At 45.2% G+C, this 21,242-nt stretch overlaps 1 protein-coding gene across 5 annotated transcripts in view; it reads right to left on the bottom strand.

Moving 5' to 3' along the window:
- SPAG17 (sperm associated antigen 17) overlaps positions 1 to 21,242 on the bottom strand; it is a 290,246-nt gene that overhangs the window by 169,508 nt on the left and 99,496 nt on the right. For all 5 annotated transcript variants that reach the window (XM_043538771.1, XM_043538773.1, XM_043538772.1 and 2 more), the window contains exons 8-9: positions 18,155 to 18,289; positions 12,536 to 12,617 (exon numbers count right to left, since the gene is read on the bottom strand). In XM_043538771.1, coding sequence (XP_043394706.1) covers positions 12,536 to 12,617; positions 18,155 to 18,289 — 217 coding nt within the window. The remainder of the gene's footprint in view (positions 1 to 12,535; positions 12,618 to 18,154; positions 18,290 to 21,242) is intronic.

The raw sequence follows: 21,242 nt of genomic DNA on the forward strand, positions 1-21,242 counted from the left end.
ACTCTGAAGCACAGGGGAAGGAAGGCAGATAGTGGAGCACCTATAGAGACACACATCTTGAATAACTCTAATTACTGAACAAGATGAGTAATCTCTCCTTCTTCTTCGAGTAGTCTCCCGCTGGGTGCTTCACTTCAGGTGACTTCCAAGCAGTATCCTCACCAGAAGGAGGGAGCTTCAGAGCTGACTCTAATACCGAAGACAAAACTGGATTGCCCAGGGCAGCATCAGATCTAAAAGAATGAGCCACCATATAATGTTTGGAAAGGGTTTGCATCAAAGTCAAGGTCACAGCATTGCGAATCTCAAGAATGGAAACATGTTTAAGTAACACCACAGAGGTAGATAGAGACCTCACAGAATGAGATAGCACCCTAGGAGGAAGCTGAATATTGGCAGACTCATAACATGAGATAATACATCCTGAGATCCACCTCAAGAGACTCTGGATGGAGACTGTGGACCCCTTGGATCTGTCTGTGGTCAAAACAAATTGTCTGGGAGATTTTGTAAATGGTTTGGTCCAAAGGCTAATGCCCACCTAATGTCCAAGTATGGAAGGCAGCATCTTCCTTGGACTGATGTGGCTCTGGGAAAAAAACAGGGAGATGGTTGACTTGGTTGATGTGAAATTCAGAAGTCACTTTAGATGGGAACTTAGGATGTGGCTGTAGTGAAACTTTGTCCTTGGAGAATATTGTGAAAGGAGGATCTGCCATTAAAACCCACAGTTCTCCAACTCTTCAAGCATAAGATATGGCCACCACAAGGGCCATGTTCATGGACAGGTGAAGGGAACAAGTGGCCATTGGCTCAAAAGGGGGGCATCATAAGAAAATTAAGTATCAAGTTTAGATCTTGTATAGGACCGGGCTGCCTAATCTGAGGAAAAAGGTGTTTTGGGCCCTTTAATTAATCTTGTTTAGGGATGAACAAACACTGTGAATCCTTCAACAAAAGAATGGAAGGCTATTATAACTGCCAAGTGAACCCTGATGGAACTCATAGATAATCCTGACTTCTTTAATTCCAACAGATAGTCTAGGATAGCAAAGAGGGAAGAATTAACAGGCAAGAACTGTTGTTGGACACACCAGTGTTGAAATGTCTTCCATTTCTGAAGGTAAGTACTTTGTGTAGACAGTTTCTTGCTGTTTAGTAACATCTGCTGTACCTCTGCAGAAGAGGAAGTCTCTATTCCCGAGATCATTGAGCAGCCAAGGTTTGAGATGAAGAACTCCCAGGCTGGAATAAAAAGTCTGACCAGAGTCCTGAGAAGCCAAGTGGCGAATGGGTGGAAGAGTCACTGGCAGACAGCAAAGCAAATCAGGTAAGGGTACAAGATCTGTCTGGGCCATGTTGGAACAACTAATATAGTTTGTCTTTGTCTTGCTTGATCTTGTTTACCATTCTGAGGATCAAAGGTGTTGGACGAAATGCATAGAGAAGACCCTTCGTCCATGAAATGAGGAAGGCACCCCCCAGTCAGTGACCAACCAACCCTTCTCTTGAGCAGAATACTTTGCACTTCCTGTTGGCGATGGTGGAAAAGAGATCCACCTCTGGAAACCCACAAGTCAGAAACATATGACGGAGAATCTGTGCGTCTAACTTCCATTTATAATCTTGGGAGAAGTGCCTGCTGAGATCATTGGCCATAGTGTGTCATATCCCTGGAAGATAGGTGGCTGAAATAAGGGTATGATTTGCTGTATCCTTACAAAGTTACATAGCTTTATTGCTTTGCACAGAGAGAAGTGGATCCCACCCCCACTTAGCCCCGATGGTTGATGTAGAACATGCAGGACATGACCTTGATGGCTTTGCCCCTGATTAATGGGAGGAAGTGAATGCAGGCATTCCTTACTGCTCGCAGTTCCAGAAGACTGATGTGTAAAAGAACTTCTTGCATGGACCATTTGCCTCAAATGGTGTGCATTCTTTAGTGCTCCTCCAACTCAATGATATGGTGATGATCGGGCGAGGTAGAATGAACAGGACACCTGCAGAGATGTTCTGAGGGTCCTTCCACCAATTGAGTGAGTCGTGTACCGGGCAAGGGATACATACCAGCTCGTTCAGACTGTGTTTGGGGTATAAACTGTCCTGAGCCATCCCTGGGAACAGTGAAGGCATAATCTGGTAGGTTTTGTCACAAAGGTACAAGCTACCATGTGACTCAGCAACTGAACGCAATTTCTTGTTGATGTCTGTGCACTCATTTGAATTCTTGAAATGAAGTTTGCTAGTGTTGTGAACTTTTTGATATTGAGCTGAAGATGTAGCCTGTGGAACAGGCACATTGTTGTCTTTATATTGAATATCAACCCTTTGAGCAGCTAGTCATTGAGATATGGAAAACCTATCATTCCCCAGTTGATGAATACAGTGGGCAACTACTGCCATCATCTTTGAGAACATTTTTGGGATTGAGGAAAGGCTGAAAGGAAGCACTCAATACTGGAAATGATCCTGACCAACTAAGAACTAAAAAACCTCTTGTGAGATGGGTAAATTGCAACATGAAAGTATGTGTTCTGAAGCTCGAGGGCTGAGAACCAATCCCGTGAATTCAACAATGGAATTATAGCTGCGAAAGTCACCATCCTGAATTTGAATTTTTATGATTATGTAGATTTAGAATTGGTCTCCACCCCTGGTTCTTTTCTGGGACAAGAAAATACTTGGAATACAATCCCTTCCCCCTGATCCGAGCTGGAACTGAGTCTATGGCATAGAAAGGAGATGATTTCCTGTCTCAGCAAGTGGGTCCCTGAACAGAATTGAGAAGGGAAGTGGGTGGAGGGAAGGAGGAGAAAAAGATGTAGTAACCCGATTTTATAACCCCCAAAACCCATTTGCCTGATATAATTTGTTCCCATGCAGATTGAAAATAGGAGAGAGAGTCTCCGAAGGGGAGGAGCTGGGTATATTGGTGTAGTCACCGATTCATGATGTGGTGTTGTTCCAGACCCACAACCAATATATCAAAATTGCCATTTTGATGATAAGCATAGTTCAATTGTAGATGTAGTTGAACTAGGTGGTCTCTTTCTTTGAAATATTTGCTTCTTTCTGGACAGCTCAGTAGATCTTTGAAATCCATAAAACTGAATGGGATCAGGGCCGGATTAATGCAGGGGCTTTAGGGGCTGTAGCCCAGGGCCCTGGGCTAAGGGGGGACCTGGTGCAGCAAGGCTCAGGCAGGCTGCCTGCATACCGTGGCCCCACACCACTCCCAGAAGCTGCCGGCTGCTGGCACGTCTCTGGGACCCCTTGCAGGGCAGGAGGCAGCTCCGCATGCTGCCCCTGCCCCCAGCACCGTCCCTGCAGCTCCCATTGGTCAGGAACCAGCCAAAGGGAGCTCCAGGGCAGGGGCGCTGGGGGCAGGGGCAGTGCGCGGAGCCTCCTCCTGCCCTGCAAGGGGTCGCAGAGACGTGCCAGCAGCCTCCCGCTTCCGGGAGTGGCATTGGACCATGGCATGCAGGAAGCCTGCCTGAGTCCTGCTGCACCACCAACTGGGAGCCACCTATGGTAAGTGCCTCCCAGCCAGAGCCTACACCTCGCACCCCATCCTGCACCCCAACCCCCTGCCCCAGGTCAGAATCCCCTCCTGCACCCAAACTCCCTCCCAGACCTCGCACCCCATCCTGCACCCCAACCCCCTGCCCCAGGTCAGAATCCCCTCCTGCACCCAAACTCCCTCCCAGACCCCGCACCCCATCCTGCACCCCAACTCCCTGCCTCAGGACAGAATCCCCTCCTGCACCAAACTCCCTCCCAGAGCCCACATCCCTCACCCTCTCCTGAACCCCAACACTTTGCCCCAGCGTGGAGCCCCCTCCTGCACCCAAACTCCCTCCCAGAAAGAAACTAATATAACAGCTGTTCTAAGGTAAGACGTAGGCTATTTTGAATTAACTTAACTATATTCTGCATGTTTTAAGACTGAAATGTAACCACAGAATGGCTTTATGTTAATTAAAAGGCAAGTTTAGTGTAGTGCTAATAGCCTTGATGCCATAATTGTGATAATTTTGTTTTAAATTAGGAAAAAGACTTGTATCCAGGGGCCCCACAAAATCTAATAGCCCCGGGCTCACAGGAGAGTTAATCCAGCCCTACATGGGATGGGATCTCTGCACCACATGGAATCTACTAAACTTTTGTTACTTGCAGGTGTATATACCCCAAGGAATCTTAAGGTGGCCTTGGAATCCTGTAGGGTGTGCAGTGACTTATCAGTGGATTCAGCTAAGAGTTTTGATCCATCAAAAGGGAGGTGCTTTGGAACTGTCTGGGGCACCTAGAAAGTTGAAGCCAGGATGCCCAATGGATGGTGACTGCTGTCAAAACAGAACAAGCCGCAATGTCAACTAGGTTTAAGGAGGCCTGAGATGAGGTTCTAGCCAGTAGCTCATCTTCAGTAATAATAGCCAGGAATTGCTTGTAATGTTCTGCTGGAAGGTGCTCAATAAAGGTGGTGAACTTAGAATAATTGGTGTGGTTATATTTAGTCAGAAGAGCTTTGTAATTTACAATCATAAACTGAAGGGTTGCAGATGAGTAGCTCTTACAGCCAAAAAGGTCAAAGTATTTGTGGTCCTTATCGTAAGATGTTGATTTAGTGTGGTGCTGTCAACCACATTCATTTACAGCTTCCACAGCTAGAAATGTAGGTGAAGGATGTGAAAATAAGAATTCAGAATTTGTGACTGGGACATAATACTTTTTATCAGCACATTTGTATGTTGGTGGAATCATTGCCTGGGTCTGCCAGATGGTCTTGGAGGGATCTGAGAAGGCCTCATTTATTGATAAGGCCACTTGAGCAGACGGTGTCCATTGCAAGATATCTAGAAGATTATGCTGTGACTCTGGGCCTCTCCTAGGGGGATCTGTAAGGAATCTGTAATATGTTTAATTACTTCTTGAAATGGTTTAAAATAATCTGCTAGAGAAGGTGGAGGCGACATAACCTCCTCATCTGAAGAAGATGAGGAGATATTAGTTCATGGAGTAGCCTCCTTATCTGTTTTAGTCTCTTTGCTCTTCAAAAGATTCCTGTGATTGAAGGGTTGGAGGACGAGTAGATGGAATAGGAGACTATCTCCCTTGGTGGTTCCCCTGAGAAAGACTATGGGCTTGAGAAAACTGCTGTCAATAGGCAGCCCAAGGATCCCAATATGGCCACTGAGGAGGTCCATAGGGCATGGGAGGTGACATCCAGTGTGGCTCAAACCAATGAGAAGGGGCACAAGATTGCCTCACTTACAGCTCCTCTCTTTCCATGAAGGTGCCAGTGAGGGTGCCTTCTGTTGGCAAGTAGGGGAACCCTGCGCAGAGATTTGGGCATCTGAAGAGAACAGCTCATCATCTAAAGAAGGGGCCCTGCCAAACACAGAGTCTTCTAAAAAATCAAGTGCTACTGGGGAAAGGTTCAATCTCAGTCACTGTGCCAATCTCAGTACTGACAGAAGCTCAGTACCCATTAAAAGAGGAGACTCCAATTTGTCTGAGACAAATAAGTTTCTTGAGTATCTAAATTCTTGTGGTACTAGATGGATTTGAACTGAAACAGAGCAAGGTTCCACAGCTGGTACTGAGGGCAGTCTGTTTGGGTGGGTCCTGTCTGATGCAGGTCACCAGTACCAAAGAAGATGACTGCTTGATGCCAGTTTCCTTGCCAGTATTGAGAGAATCTGAGTGATTTGTTTAATTACCAGACATTGCAAAGGGGCTGTAGGTACTACCGCCTTAGAGGTAGAGCATTTAGACACTTTCACAGCATGATCATGCTTTTGCAGTACCAAGGATGTTTTCAGTACCGAGGCATCTTTGGGACCACGACCCTTAGAAGAGCTCAGAGCCCTAATGCAGAAACGATACCAGCAAAGCCTGGAGCCTTCGCAGTACCTAGACCAGGATCTGAGGTCTCCAACTCCATCTTATCTTGAGAAGGAGGCTTTTTTGAAATAGGCTTTTTGTGAGGAGAATTCTTCTTCTTGTTATGAGTCTTCCCTGTATCCTCTGATTATTTCTCCCATGAATCATAGAATCATAGAAGATTAGGGTTGGAAGAGACCTCAGGAGGTCATCTAGTCCAACCCTCTGCTCAAAGTAGGACCAACACCAACTAAATCATCCCAGCTAGGGTTTTGTCAAGCTGGGCCTTAAAAACCCTAAGGATGGAGATTCCACCACCTCCCTAGATAACCCATTCCAGTGCTTCACCACCCTCCTAGTGAAATAGTTTTTCCTAATATCCAACCTAGACTACCCCCACTGCAACTTGAGACCATTGCTCCTTGTTCTGTCACCTGCTACCACTGAGAACAGCTGAGCTCCATCCTCTTTGAAATCCCCCTTCAGGTAGTTGAAGGTTGCTATCAAATCCCCCCTTACTCTTCTCTTCTGCAGACTAAACAAGCCCAGTTCCCTCAGCCTCTCCTCGTAAGTCATGTGCCCCAGCCCCCTGATCATTTTCATTGCCTTCTGCTGGACGTTGTCCACATCCTTTCTGTCATGGGAGGCCCAGAATTGGACCCAATACTCCAGATGTGGCCTCACCAGTGCCGAATAGAGGGAAATAATCACTTCTCTCGATCTGCTGGCAATGCTCCTACTAATGCAGCCCAATATGCCGTTAGTCTTCTTGGCAACAAGGGCACACTGCTGACTCATATCCAGCTTCTCATCCACTGTAATCCCCAGGTCCTTTTCTGAAGAACTGCTGCTTAGCCAGTCGGTCCCCAGACTGTAGCGGTGCATGGGATTCTATGAAGGTCTAGATGAATGCGATGCAGATGTTGATGAGGCGCTATGCTCACTCAGAGGCTGATATACAAGGGGGGTCTCCTGGCATGGATCCAAGGCCAGATGAAGGAAATGTTCCATCATCAGGACATTGAGTCTTATCTCCCGGTTCTTCCTAGTTCTACTTTTAAATGCTGAACAGATGTACACTTTTTAGGAATATGCGTATCCCTCAAACAGTGAATACACCAGGAAACCAGGAATGCCCGCCACTGAGCAGGCTATAGTGCAGGCAGGTGAGGCAATGCTTGAATCCTGCAGATCCTTGCATACCCCAGATTAGGGGGGATCTCGAGAGTGGGCCACTCTTGAGGGGAAAGAAGTATAAAACAAGCTTTTCACACAAAATAAAACATATAAAATAAAGATGTAAATAACTGCACTAACTAAATTTAGAAGTAGAAGCTAAACTTGAATGATAGAAGCAGGCAGGCAACACACTCTGTCTCAGGCCGAGGCGGTTGAGAAGAAACTGAGGGTGGTTCGCTCATACAGCCCTACATATTCTTGGTATGGGGCATGAGGATGTGTAGGACGCATGTATGGGCTGAACTGGCACTGCTACCAAAAATCTCCAAGCAAAGGCACATGGGGCACATAGGTACCTGAAGTGAAGCACCCACAGGGACACTACTCGAGGAAGTAGTTTGAGTTTTGCTCAACTCAGTGTTCTGCAAGGGGGTGATATACCAACAAGCAATCTTAATTCTGCATCAATATAGTTTTTTGCCATTGAACTTCCTAGTTTTTTGAACAGGGAAAAGATATATTGTGGTAGGGGTTAGTAATCATTTAGACAGTTATACATATCATGCCCATCATTTAGCATACTGAGCCAGCCTGCCCCCTCCCATCAGTTGCGCTCCACCAGCCCTGCATTGGCACACTTCTCCAGCCATGCCACTGACTCATTCCCTTCATTCCCTCTCCAATGTGGACACTCCCCACTAATGTACCTAAGACTCCCCATTGCAAGCAGGGAACGCATCGCCCTGAAGTCTTCACCCCCTGATATTCAAACATGTCTATAGCCATTACTTCCCATTCCTATAACCCAACTCACATGAAGTGCCTGGAGCAAAGGACAACTACGTTACAATGGAACAGTGTTCCTGATTGTGTTGCACAGTGGTTGGAGGGTGGAGTTTGTGGTAGGCCAGCAAGAGAAATTACAGATAGGATTTCTGTTCCAAGATCCTGACAGTTTTATCTTTGAGGGAAAGATCCACTGACCCTGTCCAATACTTGTACCCCATCTTCAAGAAACACTGAAGTGACAGAGGTTGTAATGTTTCTATGCCATACAGTGCACATTTTCCAGTGAGCTATGAACCCTCCAATGTCCCAATTAATGTTCTTCCAACACTTATTAACTGCTTTCATGCAGTGTTAGGGTGCATTGGCAGAGCTGTGTGGTGCAAGCAGGCAAGGGTGCAGGGTATCTGGGGTGCACAGGCAGAGCTGGGGATGTAGGGGGTTGGGGTGCACTGGAAGAACAGTGAGGTGCAGGTACTTTGGGGTGCAGGGTGGCTGGGATGCACTGGCAGAGCTGGGGCTGCAGGATGGTTGAGTGCAGGAAGGTTGGGGTGCCTGGCAGAACAGTGGAGTGTATGGGAGTTGGAATGGGCTGACAGAGCTGGGGGAGCCATACCTCCCTCACATGAACTCCCAACCTCTCTCCCCTCCCCTACCATCCATCCCCATTTTTACCTCTCCTAATAACCCCTCACTGAAGTCCCAAATGCCTCCCTCCCTATTCCCCCACTTCTGTGCTATCTAATGCTCCTTCCCTACCAGGAAGCAGTCACAGGTTTAATTTCCCCCCAAAAGACTTTGACTACATTTCCCTCAAAGTGAAATTGCCTCCCATGACTCACAAATTGTAGCAACCTGCAGCCATGGAATTCAAGACTCCTTCGGTCTGAATTGGGGGCTCGTCATTAATTTATCCTTAGTTATGTTAATCAAAGGGTAAGTTCACAGCCATAAAGAGGTCTGTGATTCATCCTGTCATTAGTACCTCTCAATTTAACAGCACAAGGCAGCCAAAAGAAAACATCATTTTGTGAGGGAGGGGGCCATGTAACTCGGGAATTCCTTGGTCAAATTCCCCTAAATTTGGATCATCAGTCCAACCCCCATCCTCCATGAGGTATGCCTAATTTCAAAGCAATAAAAGTAACCATTCAGATTTTAGAGCACTTATAAGAGTCAAGTTTGTAGCATATAAAATGGCAGGAGTGGAAACCCTCTAGACATTTTTTTATTGGCACATGCCAATAAAAGAATATGTAAAACTGTACATATTCTAAAATACTGTTGTCAATTTAGGTCTCCCAAAGATTTACTGGATGCCATGCACTACCTGGGGTAAAACTTGACAGGTTAAGACCATTTTGGCCTGCAACTCATCAATGGTTTGATCTCTAGCTTTTTGCAAAAACAAACAAACACACACACACACACAAACAAACCCACCTAAAAACCTTTTTTTTAAATGGCTATTTTGAGGGCGATTTATCTCTCCAGAACACCAAGCTCAAATCACTCCAAATTTGATCACTAACCCTACTCCAGCCTCTTGTGAGGCACACCATATTTCAAAGAAAACTAAATAAACTTGTCCATTTTAGAGGTCTTAGAAAGGTCAACCTTTAAACAGATGCGATGCTGTGTCATTATAATGCACAAGGGGGCCAAATTAAGGTTGCACAGACATCCTTAATTCTGACATTTCCCAACTTCTGAGTGCCTGACTTTGCAACCTTAATAATGTTTTTTAACATAGTTTTTTTGTGTGTAATATGTATCTATGGTTAAAAAGGGCAGTTTCCCCCCATTATATCCAGAAGATAATTTAAAGGTATTTTTTTATTTTAATACAACAATAATAATTATACCTAACTCTTATATAGTGTTTTTCATCAGTTGATCTCAAAGTCCTTAATGAGGTAACAACCATATGCTGGACTAGATCAATTCCAAGGCCAGCTCTGAGGTATTTAAAACAAATAAACAAACATCAAGGCCAAAAGATTGGTAATGTATTAAATTCAATTAAGGCACTTAACCATCCCTACCAGTCTTTAATGGACTGACAGAGAATATTAAATCACATTTTATAGCTGAATTGGATTAGATACCAAAGTGTCATGTTATTCAAGGCTGCATGATCATGTCATGAAAAATTCTATCATTAGTATAACAGAAGAACAGAGTGGATGTGAGAATGTTATGTTAACTTTTAATTTCCTTATCAATTTCTGACAGTGAAACAATGAAAACTGCAATGGTCCACAACGACTTTTTCATCTTTGTTGGAAACCTTCCTCTCTGAAGGAATCTGGTCACAGTTATCATGACTTTGTTACTTCCAAACTGGATTGCTGTAATGTGCCCTACTTAAGACTACTTTTTAAGACCATTCAGAAGTTGCCACTAGTGCAGATTAGCCTGTTCCTAACTCCTAACTGTGACCGGTGGACAGTAATTCCTAAACTCCATACTTTGCACTGGCTTCCTATACATATCCAGGTATGATTCAAGGTGCCTGTTACTCTCTCAAAGGCCTTGAAAGGTCTGAGAATTGACTATCTCTGACTGTGTCCACATTTAAATTGTTCTTTAAGGATGATATTTTCCAGAGAGGTAAGCATTGGCCTAGCTCTGTTCTCACTGAAATCAATGGAAGTTTTACCATTAACTTCAATGGGAACAGAGTTAGGAAAACACTGATTGCTTTTGAAAATCTTACCCTAATCTCCCAGTATTGCTGCACTGCTGGTGTAGCTCCACTATATTTTTCCTATGCACCAATGTATCATTTGTATTCAGCCAGAATCTCTTGCTGATATCCCCAGGACTGAACTCCACAGGTAGCAGAACATTGTCAGTGAAACATAACAGGCTCTGAAATTTGCTACCCATTGTGTTCTGGAGCATAAACCAGTGATTTTTAGGAAGTGGTGCAATACATATTTATCAGCACTGGCTTAGTTAAAGGACATTTATCCCCTCAATGGTGGTATATATATCAGTTTACATCAGCTGAAGGCCTGGTCCAAGGACTACGTCAATAGTGTGATTTGTGCAGATTGTTGGCAATGGTTGTTCTTTGTAATGTTTGTAATGTATTTAGACAACACAATGATATAAATAAATAAAATAAATTAAAACTACCAAGTATAACCACTGTGCAGCCAAGCAATACACCACTTATATACATTTATTCACAGCAGCCATGGTTGTTACACAGAAGCACCAAATCTAAGCTAATAAATAGTTACACAGAAAAAGGTATGTTGAAAGAAAATAAAGTTTGCAAAATCAAGCACTCAAAAATAGGAAATGATAGAATTAAGGTTGCCCATACAACCTTAATTGAGCCTTCTTGTGCGTATGCATTATAATACCATCTTTAATTATGTGATCGCATACTATTTTTTCCACGAGGAGCTGTAATTGCAGGGAAAATCCTGCTGAAGGGCGCTGGGCTACAGCATCCTACAGATGCTTAGGGTTTGTGTTCACTGCAACAATTAACTAGAACTTGGGGTTCTCACAACAAATTTCTGGTAGCCTCAAGAGTGTGGCCACTAACTCTTGCTGGTGGCCACGTTGTCAAACCAGTCTCTCTCCTTGCCTCCCCTAGCCCTTTAGTGAGAGGTTGCTCCAGGGAAGGTTGGTCAGGAACTCACCAGCTGCCTGCAGAGTCCCAGGCTCCCCGCGCCTTGACCAGGCAGGAATAGGGGAGCTGCCCAGGAAGCTCTGAGTGGCTGAACATCGCACCTACCTCCACTGACAAGAGCCGCCTTCAGCTCTGAGCACATCGGTGCCATGTATCTTCAGAGGCGCTGCCCGGAGCCCCTCAGGAGGCTGCGTGGTGCAAGGCACTGATTCCTGCTGGCGGTGCCAGCACAGACACGAACACGGCACATCTTGCTGCCTTGGGTAACAGCTATTCAGGAGCAACAGCTGGGCACTGCATGGAGGAGCCGCTGCTTCCCCCACCCCGAATCTCTGCCCATGCTTTGGAGGATGTCGTGGCCAGAAAAAAATCCATTGGTGGCCTCATGCGGCCACGGTGCTGCATTTGAGAAATGCTGCATCTGCACTTGAGCTAGCCTAGCTTGATGGAGAGTGACCACACTTCAAAGCAACACTGGAGTTACACAGAGTGATTTGAATGGTAACACAGAGTTCGATTAGCAGCACAGAGTGATTAGACTAGCTGTTGTAACTCAAGCTGTTGTACCCTCACTGCATTATTAGATCAAACATCAGCATCACTCCAGCTTAGTTCAAACCATTCCCTTGGGCATGTCTACACTGCACAGTAAACCCCCCTTTGTGGGTCTCATGCCTGCAGACCCATTCTTTCCAAGCTCATGCTCGTGTGTCCACACTGCACTGCTACATGAGTCAGACATGGTTGGTTCTGGGGGTATATCCCAGGGTTCTTAGTGCCCTTGCTAGGTAGCATGGCATGGATATTCAAACCAATAAAGCCATTCTCTGAAGAAAAAATCGCTACCACTGCAATTGCAGTGTATTGCAACTATTATTTGCCCCAGGAAGTACTTGTATAATATCAGTTTCAATCTTTTAGTTTGTTACACAATTAACTTCAAGACTGTGTAAACAGGAGCATGGATTACAAGAGAGAAAATTGCTCATGGAATTAGATATTCATTCTAGCATTTTAATCCTTCACACATACCCTGTGGTAGAATTGCTGCTACTAGAATTTCTTCTGTTTGTACTTTCTTCTTTGAAGGGATAGTGGGAGAAGCTGGATGTGCCTAAAGGAACAAAAACATGGATCAAACAAACACAGAAAGATGTAGACAGGTTAGGTTTTCTATTTCTGAACACTGAGGCCCAGATCCATAAACGGATTAATTCTCGGAGTTGCAACACTTAACTTTTAGGCAGCTAGAGAATCACTGGAAGAACATTGGGATCCCAAAGCCTAAATCAGTTGCCTGGGCTCCCTACACACTGAATTGGGAGAGATAGGCACCCCAGAATGAGATCCACAAAAGCCAGCACACTAGGCAGGGAGCTGCCTCAGCTAGCAAGTGAGAGATGATGATGACACGGGTGTCCTGAACTCTGTCCCTCTCATGAAGGTAGGTGCCTAAATCCAAGCCAGAGAGAGTAAGTGAGAAGGACTCTATTGCTCAGTGGTTAGGACACCCACCTGGGAAATGAGAGACCCAGCATCCAGTCCCCCAGCTCCAGTGATTTTTTAATTACTTACCTAAGGTGGAACAACTTCAACAGAAAAGATTGAGGGAACCACCCCCACAAGTCCACCCTCACGGGTGTTTGGCCATTTTCCTCTCCTAAGATAGAATTCTACAATTCTCCCACTCAGACCAGGCTCTGGGCTAATACCCTGTGTGCCAATGGTTCTTACCCAGGAAGTGTGACTGAGTTTGGACACCTGCAGTTCTTCCCTTTGGGAGTCTGTGATTAGTGATTAACAGTAGCAAAACAGCCTTTAAAAACCAAAGTATTGCTTACTTTACCAGTAGGAATAAAGCATTTAGAGAAAAAGGATTTTAAAACAACCAGTCTAGATGTATGATCTTTCTAAAAGCTTACCATCCTTTGATGATAACCAGGCATGTCTAACTTCTTCAGACACTCCAACAGATGGCTGGTCCCTCTGAACAACATCTCTCTCTCATAAGAGAAAAACCCTTTTTAAACTGCCAGAGTTCATGTTTTGCTGTCCTGGGCTTTGGCCTGCTGGACAGAACTAGTTTGTAGGCTTATTTGTCCTACTACAAATATCCCCTCCTGCTGCTCCCCCACACACTCCACACAGGGAGCCTGACCCCTTCTGCCTTTGGCCCTCCATCTGGTCCTTGTCCCAAACTCAGTTCCGCCCACCATATACATACTTGACTCCCCTCTCTGCTCCATGTCCCAGTTCCAGTTTCCTCTCTACCATCTGCATGGCCCAGTTCTCCACCCCTAACCCTTGGTTCCTCATCAAGTCCTGCACAATCCCTTTGGGCTTGTTGTCCCTGCCCTACCACCACAGGCACTGACTTCCTCCAGGCCCTGGGGGTGCTCAATCCCCCGCTCTGCCCCAGGCCCTGCCCCAACCCAACCCCTTCCCTCAAGCCCCCATCTGCCTCTTTCCGCCCCCGCTCTGCCCCTGCCCTTTCTCTTCCTGCCCAGTTCTGCCCCCACATCCGAGCGTGCCCTGTCTCAGCTCCTCTCCCTCCCTCCCAGCACCTCCTGCATGCTGTGGAACAGCTGATCGCAGCATGCAGGAGGCACTTGCGGGGGAAGGGAGAAGCTGGCTGCTGGTGGGTGTTAAGCATCCAGTAATTTTTTTCCATGGGTGCTCTGGCCCTGGAGCACCCGCGGAGTTGGCACCTATGCCTACCACCCTCCACCCTATCCCCAAAGCTCAGCACTCCCCTACATTCCAATCAGCTCACTTCTTCTGCCTCGTTTCCTGGGTGCCAGCAGGGGGAGCACTGAGAGCACAGGAGAGACATTCTCTCAGATCTCAGGTTACAGAGTAGCAGCCGTGTTAGTCTGTATCGGTAAAAAGAAAAGGAGGACTTGTGGCACCTTATAGACTAACAAATTTATTAGAGCATAAGCTTTCATGAGCTACAGCTCACTTCATCGGATGCATCACGAAAGTTTATGCTCTAATAAATTTGTTAGTCTCTAAGGTGCCACAAGTCCTCCTTTTCTCAGATCTCAGTTCCTGGGCTGATACCACAGCAGTTCCTGGCTACAAGGAGGAGCTACTCCAGGCTGAAGCACGCATAGTGTAGATGGAATCCTTGAAGAATTAGCTGTCTAACTCTAACAAGTCACGTACAAACTACAACCTTCAGAGGGTCATAAGTTAGCCAAATTTGAGCTAATTTTCACAAGGATGGCAAAAAGCACCTCCCTGACACTGGCACAACACCCTGCCAATTATGAGTCCCTCTCCAAAGCATGAAGGTTTTAGAGCTTCCCAACGAAATGACTGTAATTAAATAAAAATTGTAACATGGGCAAAAATCAATGCACAGAATAGAACAATAGTTTTCTGACATCTCTGACCTAGCAGCCAAAGAAACAGTCACCTGCTGCTGCAGAGATCAACTACCTGAGTTTGAAGAAATCTGGGCTCCACTTTTAGAAACATGACTAAGGGACACCTATGTGCCCCATGGCTTGTCTATACCTCTTTCCTCTTTCCCCTTCTTCCTCCCCACTGACTCTTTCCCCTCCCCTTTCTTTTCCCCCCTGCTTTCACACTGCCTCTCTCTGCCTTGACAGTGTTGTTTCCCTGTTAGTTGTAAAGTATTGATTTGTTTTTATGGTTTAATATTAAGGCTGTTAAAATGTTTTTTGTGTTTATCTGTTAAAACTATGCTGTATGTTACAGATGACAATTGACTTTACAGTAGAACCTCAGAGTTATGGACACCTCAGGAATGTAACTCTGAAATGTTCTATAACTCTGAACAAGACATTATGGACTTCAGCCATCAGGGTTTGGGGCTGCAGCCGCAGAGTGGGGGAGGTCAGGGCTCTGGGTGGGGGTTGGGGTTTCTGACCCTCAGGGCGCTAGGGCTCCAGGTCGGGGGCTCAGGGCTTCTGTTCTGTGGGAGCACCAGAGCTCAGGGCTTTAGACCTGGTGGGGGGGGGCACTGGGGCTTGGAGCTTCAGCCCCGCAGCTCCGCTTCTGGTTTCAGCCTTGCTGGGAGTTCCGGGGCTCCCCATGGCTCTGCTCCCAGTTTCACACCACCCTTTCCCCCAAGCCCCCACCCCCGCCCTGCCTCTTTCCACCCTGGCTTCCTCTCCACTCCTTCCCCCAAGCTCCCACCCCATCTCTTCTTACCCCCGCTCCTCCCTCACCCTGCCTCCTCCCCGGAGTGCACCCCATCCCCACTCCTCCCACTCCTTCCCAGCACCTCCTGCATGGTGCGGAACAGCTGATCATGGCAGGCAGGAGGCGCTGGGAGGGACAGAGAGGAGTAGATCGACAGGGAGGAGGCACTGCGTGGGAGGAGGGAGGAGCTGGCTGCCGGTGGGTGCTAAGCACCCACTAATTTTTTTCTGTGGGTGCTCCAGCCCTGGAGCACCCACGGAGTTGGCGCCTATGCCAGAGGCAGTACAGTATTTGCTGTTTTTTTCCTCCGCTGCTTCCTGATTGATTACTCGTTCCACATGGTGTCCAGTTGACTGGTAAATCCGTAACTCTGGTGTTTGTATCTTTGAGGTTCCTACCGTATAATTTTCTTATTTTTCATATTGTAATGTTTGTAAAGTAAAAAATAATAAAAATCTTAATGAAAAAAGAAAGACCCCAGCCTCATTCTGAGAAATGGCTGAACCATCTTTGCTGACATTTTCCAAAAAATTCAGTCTGAGGCAGACCCCTAAGCATGGGAAATTTCAACCCAATGGTAGTTTGGCAAAGTCAAAAGAAACTGAAAAACAGGATCTTATAAAGGAGTGTTGGGCAACGTTATATAAAGACATTGCTATGTGACCAACCTAAAATTAGCAGATACTTTCTAAATTCATTTTCAGGTGCATATTGCTTTCTAGGTAAAAACATCCAAAAGTAGTGGACATTTTTGAATATTTAGATATTATTTTGTAAGTGAACTGATCTGGCAAGTTACTCTGTGCAATATGACCCCTGGGCATGCAGAATCCCCCACACTGGACAGGGAAGGTTAACTCCTCGCTGTGGCCTGAGCAAGCCACACCCCCACGGGGCATGCTCCAGGTGCAGCACTCGTATAAAAGGGAGCAGCCCAGCTCAGCCTGGGCTGACAGCTGAAGAGGAAGAACACTCCTTGCTGGCTTCAGCCCGGGAGCAGCTGGACCCTCTGACTGCGAAAGCTGGAGGTGCTGAGACCAGGCAGATGCCCAAGTACATGCGGACGCCCGAGAGGGATCAGCATTGCTAGGAACCCCATGCACCAAGAGGCCCGGGGACCCTGATGACGCCTCGACAGCAGCTCCAGGAGACATGGTAGGAAGTGGCCTGGGGGGGACTAGCTATAGTCCTGTGGGAAGCTGGCATGTTTCCATTGGAACCCCACTGGCTCAGTGGTGGAACACTATGCCACTGTTAGGGACCTGGGCCAGGACACGGTGGAGCAGGGAGGGCCTGGGCCATCAGCCACCCCCAGGTGGCGGCCCACTTCCCTGAACGGCCGCTAGGCCTGAGAGCCAGGGCGTGGCTCTTGACTCCGGCCACTAGGCCTGACAGACCTGAGAGGAGGGACAACTCCTTTGGCTCTGATCATTAGGTCTTACTATCCTGAGGCCAAGGGCAGTCTGGCACTTATTCATGGGGTGCACTCACACCACACTGGATGGAATACCCCCACCCCATCACAATCCCATTGAAGCCAGTGGAGGTATGTGCAAATGCAGAGGGAGGCTCACATACAGTACTTTCAGGATAGAGGCCTATATCTTCATATAAAACTGGCTTTTCTGCTGGAACGGTAATTATAATATTTATATCTACTTATGACTGAGAATATGTAATGAAGTTTGTCTGGAAAAGGTGGAACTAGTATTTAAAATAACTTTTTAACTGTTTATATTTCAGAACCAATTTAAAGCTCCATATACTATATATTAGACAGAAGAAATGGCTTTTACTCAAGGCAGGATTTGCTGCTCTTGGTTTTTCCACCTCTGGCCTTTTCCCTCCCAAACCTAGATGAAATATCACAAGCAATATTCTTTTTTTATTCTGGTGACAGGAAGGCTTTCTTGATGTCTCAAATTAAAAGCAGAGAAGGCAGTTCACCTCTGATATTCATCTAACACATTCCTTATTAGATTTTGGAGGTAGTTGATTAGAACCAAGGCCTTGATACCTCAGCTTCTTGGGTATGGGTAGACTGCTGCACATGTGTGAGACCCCACTGAGTTCTGTATGCGCGCAGCAGTTTGCCCAGGCACAAGAAGTTGTAGGATCTGAAGTTCAGATCCTATGTAATGTAGTTTCTTATGCCAACTGAAGAAATGTTTATTGCCATATTAAACTAACTTTATTTCTGTGCGATTTTTAAAAGTTTTCTTTTTCTGATTCTCAAGCTGGTGGTGGTTTTTTGTTTTGTTTTTGGTTTGTTTGTTTTCAATTTTTGAGGATTTAACACTTAAGACAAAGGGCCTGATTCTAATTTACACAAGGTCACATAGGTAGTAAATGGCCTGGGTTTGATTTTTTTGAGTGCAGTAGTTAAAACATGCAGTTTCACTTAAATTAGTACCTAATTACGCCGCATAACCATGACCTATAGCAAAGCGTCCCTTCGTAAGTTGCAGAAGGCTGTACCTGTTTGTTCTTTGTTATTACAGGGACATTAATAAACTTGGTGTTTTCCAAGTAGTGCTGATGTTGTCTTTTCCAGTCCAGACAGTCATACATCAAACAAGCAATGCTTTCAAATAGCACAGTTCCAAATGCAAGCTATGAGAAAAGAGAAACAGATATGATGGATCAAGTTTATACACAAAACAGCACAGTGTAACCACCAAATAGCAACTCTCTAAGCAACAAACCTACCATCCTTTAAAACTGTTTCCCCTTATTAATTCAAAATACTAATTTGTAATGTCAGTCTAAGAAAACAGGACTTCTTCTTTGAGGTGACGAGCATGAAGAATTTTTTTCAAGATCTCCCTCATCTTTCCTTTTTATTCTCCCAACTATCACATCACGGTCTGTTACACATATACACCATTCAATATGTAACACTGCCTATAGTGGCTGGAGTTCTACAGAAGATTAAAATGGTACTAATAATGTCAGTTAAAGCCAATGCTTCTTTAGATATATGGCATGTGTCTATGGGCTAAATGCACAAAAGTACGAAGGGAATGCCTAATTCGTAGTCCTAGTTAGGTTTCCAGGCTTTCCATATAATGCATGGGGAGAATCAGGCATCCGAAGAAGGATACTCAGAAGCCAGCAAGCTAAATGGGGACCTAAGGCAGATAGGAGTGAAATGTAGAGGAATGGTGCAGGACTTAGACCTAGAACCTCAAAGGTATTTAAGAACTTAACTGCCATTCATCTAGGCCTCTAGGCACCTGACTGACAGGGTGAAGTGGGGTGCCTATCTCTGTTCAGGATTCTCAGTTGTGAATCACCTCCTGGAGTTAGGCGCCTGAGCCAGCTCAGCCATTTAGGCAGCCCATGCCCTAGCAGATGAAATACCAGAAAAAATCCTCCCAATAGCCAGGGTGCTCACCTAGGATGTGAGAGACCTGGATTCAAGTCTCTTCTCTGCCTGTTTAGCAAGAACTTGAACAGCTCCAACAGGTCTCCCACATCCCATGTGAGGGCCCTCACCACTGGGCTATATGCTATTCTTTGTAGGTCCCTTTTTCAATCTTTCCTATCTGAGCTGTTCCATTTTTGTTCTGTTTGTACAGTGCTTAGCATTAGGCAGTCTAGGCATTGCAGTATTAGAAATAATGAATATTCATTAGAGCAGGCATTTGAAAGTGGGTTGCCCACATCCCAGGTGAGTGCCCTAACCATTGGGCTATTGGGTATTCTGGATGCATGTTCACATATTTAGCCATCCACTGTGTGCCATGCCCCATCCTGTAGGTATGCTCTGAGGATGTCCATGGGATTGAACCCCAGGTGAGATAGATAGTGGGAATGCCTATTTTGACAATCCTGCTTCAGGGCTCTGAGAAGCTCATTAGCTGTGGGGAAGTGTCAGGACTTAGGTGGCTTTACGCATGCCTACTGGCAGAAATTTAGTCACTTAGGGGACTTAGGCAGCAGCTGAGTTGTGAGAATGTCAGTGAAGCCTAAAGGTGAATCAAGGCACCTAAGGAGGAATTTTAGATTTTTTTAGATTTAGGCCAATGTTCTTTTTTTGTAACAGAAGGCACTGTATTCTCTCCCTCATATCAAATGTGCAGGTTTTAATTGGTGCAGCTGTAACTGCATGCAGCTGTAGATTGCTACAAGTGACCACACTCCCTCCACCCAAGGAAGGCAGAACAAGCCTCCTTACAGAATTCAATGTCATTCCACAGTACTCCTACTGTTTGCTGTCCTGGGGGGGCGGGCGAAGACCTCAAGACCTGAACTCTGATTCCACAGGTGGAAGCAATATGATGCCACTAGACCACATAAAGGCCAAAAGTACATTTGAATGAAGCTGTAAGTTGGAGGGTGAAAGCTTCTGATGTGTTTTGCTGTGGATTTTACTAAACACTGAATGATATAGTGGAAAGAGTAAAACAACTGAGACAGGATTTGCCATCACCATGAGACTGACATCACCTGGGGCCAGATAACCAATTCCAACCTGAGGCCAACTCAAGCTTCACTTGGTATTAGCTGGCTTGGCCATATTCTTCTGTTTATGCTAGGCTTCACAAAAATGATACAACAGATTTTTAAAACTGACTCTTCATTTAATTTTTTCTTGGGCAAAACAAAAATGGTCTCTTTTTTTTGGATGAAATTTTGATAGTTTTGTCTGTCAAGAGACGGTGTATAAAGTTAAGTGACTTTAACCATTTGAGATTCATCTATCTTTCCTGTACTGGGTTTCCCTGTTCTGAATGGTATTAATATATGAGTGTATGCTATATGAATATAGTGTGAAAGGTAGATCTTTCTTTCCCTCCCAGAAAACCAAATGCACACTCTGGGTGTATGTAAAAAGCTAATCTGAGTGGCTGATGGGCTACTGATGCCTGGAACAGTCAGATTAGCTAAACCCTGCTGGAGTCATGGGTGCAACAAGTTAGCAAATAGGAACCAGAAACATAGGAGAAGGATTAAAAAAAAAAAAGAAACTTGAGGAGAAAGGGGCTAGTCAGAGAAGCTCTGGCTCAGAGCTGGCAAGTTAGTCTAATGTTATCTTTGGCTGAGAGCCTTATAAAGTTATTTATGGTAACCTCTGATGTGTTTTGTTGATTTTGGTTCTTTTCCCCATACTGGGGAGAATGAATACATTCAGTTTTCTTTGCTCTGACCAGTTTGGTGCACCCATTTTGTATGTAAGATGAGCCAGTCGCTTGGGTCAAAAATTAAAAAAAATAAAAAATAATTATAGTAATTATTATAATGATTTTACAAGGCTGTTTTAAGTTCCCAAACTTGAGACATCTTGAAGGAACCTGGTTTTACATCAGTGCTAAGCACACACTTTTTGAAACTCAGGGTTCTTTAAAGTGTCTCAAGTTAGACACCCAAAATCACCAATCACTTTTGATTTTATTTGTCTTTATGACCGGATACTTCAAGATTAGTAAGGCAAGTCATTTTTGAATAATAGGTCTTTGAAAAGTTAGTGTTTTTTATTTTTTAAAAAGTCTGAACTTCTTTTCTTTTTTCCAACCCAAAACATCTGTCAAAAATGGTTGATCTAGAAACCTCCTCATGTTTG

Source organism: Chelonia mydas, chromosome 1, assembly GCF_015237465.2.
Source record: "Chelonia mydas isolate rCheMyd1 chromosome 1, rCheMyd1.pri.v2, whole genome shotgun sequence".
In the NCBI taxonomy this organism is placed as follows: domain Eukaryota; kingdom Metazoa; phylum Chordata; order Testudines; family Cheloniidae; genus Chelonia; species Chelonia mydas.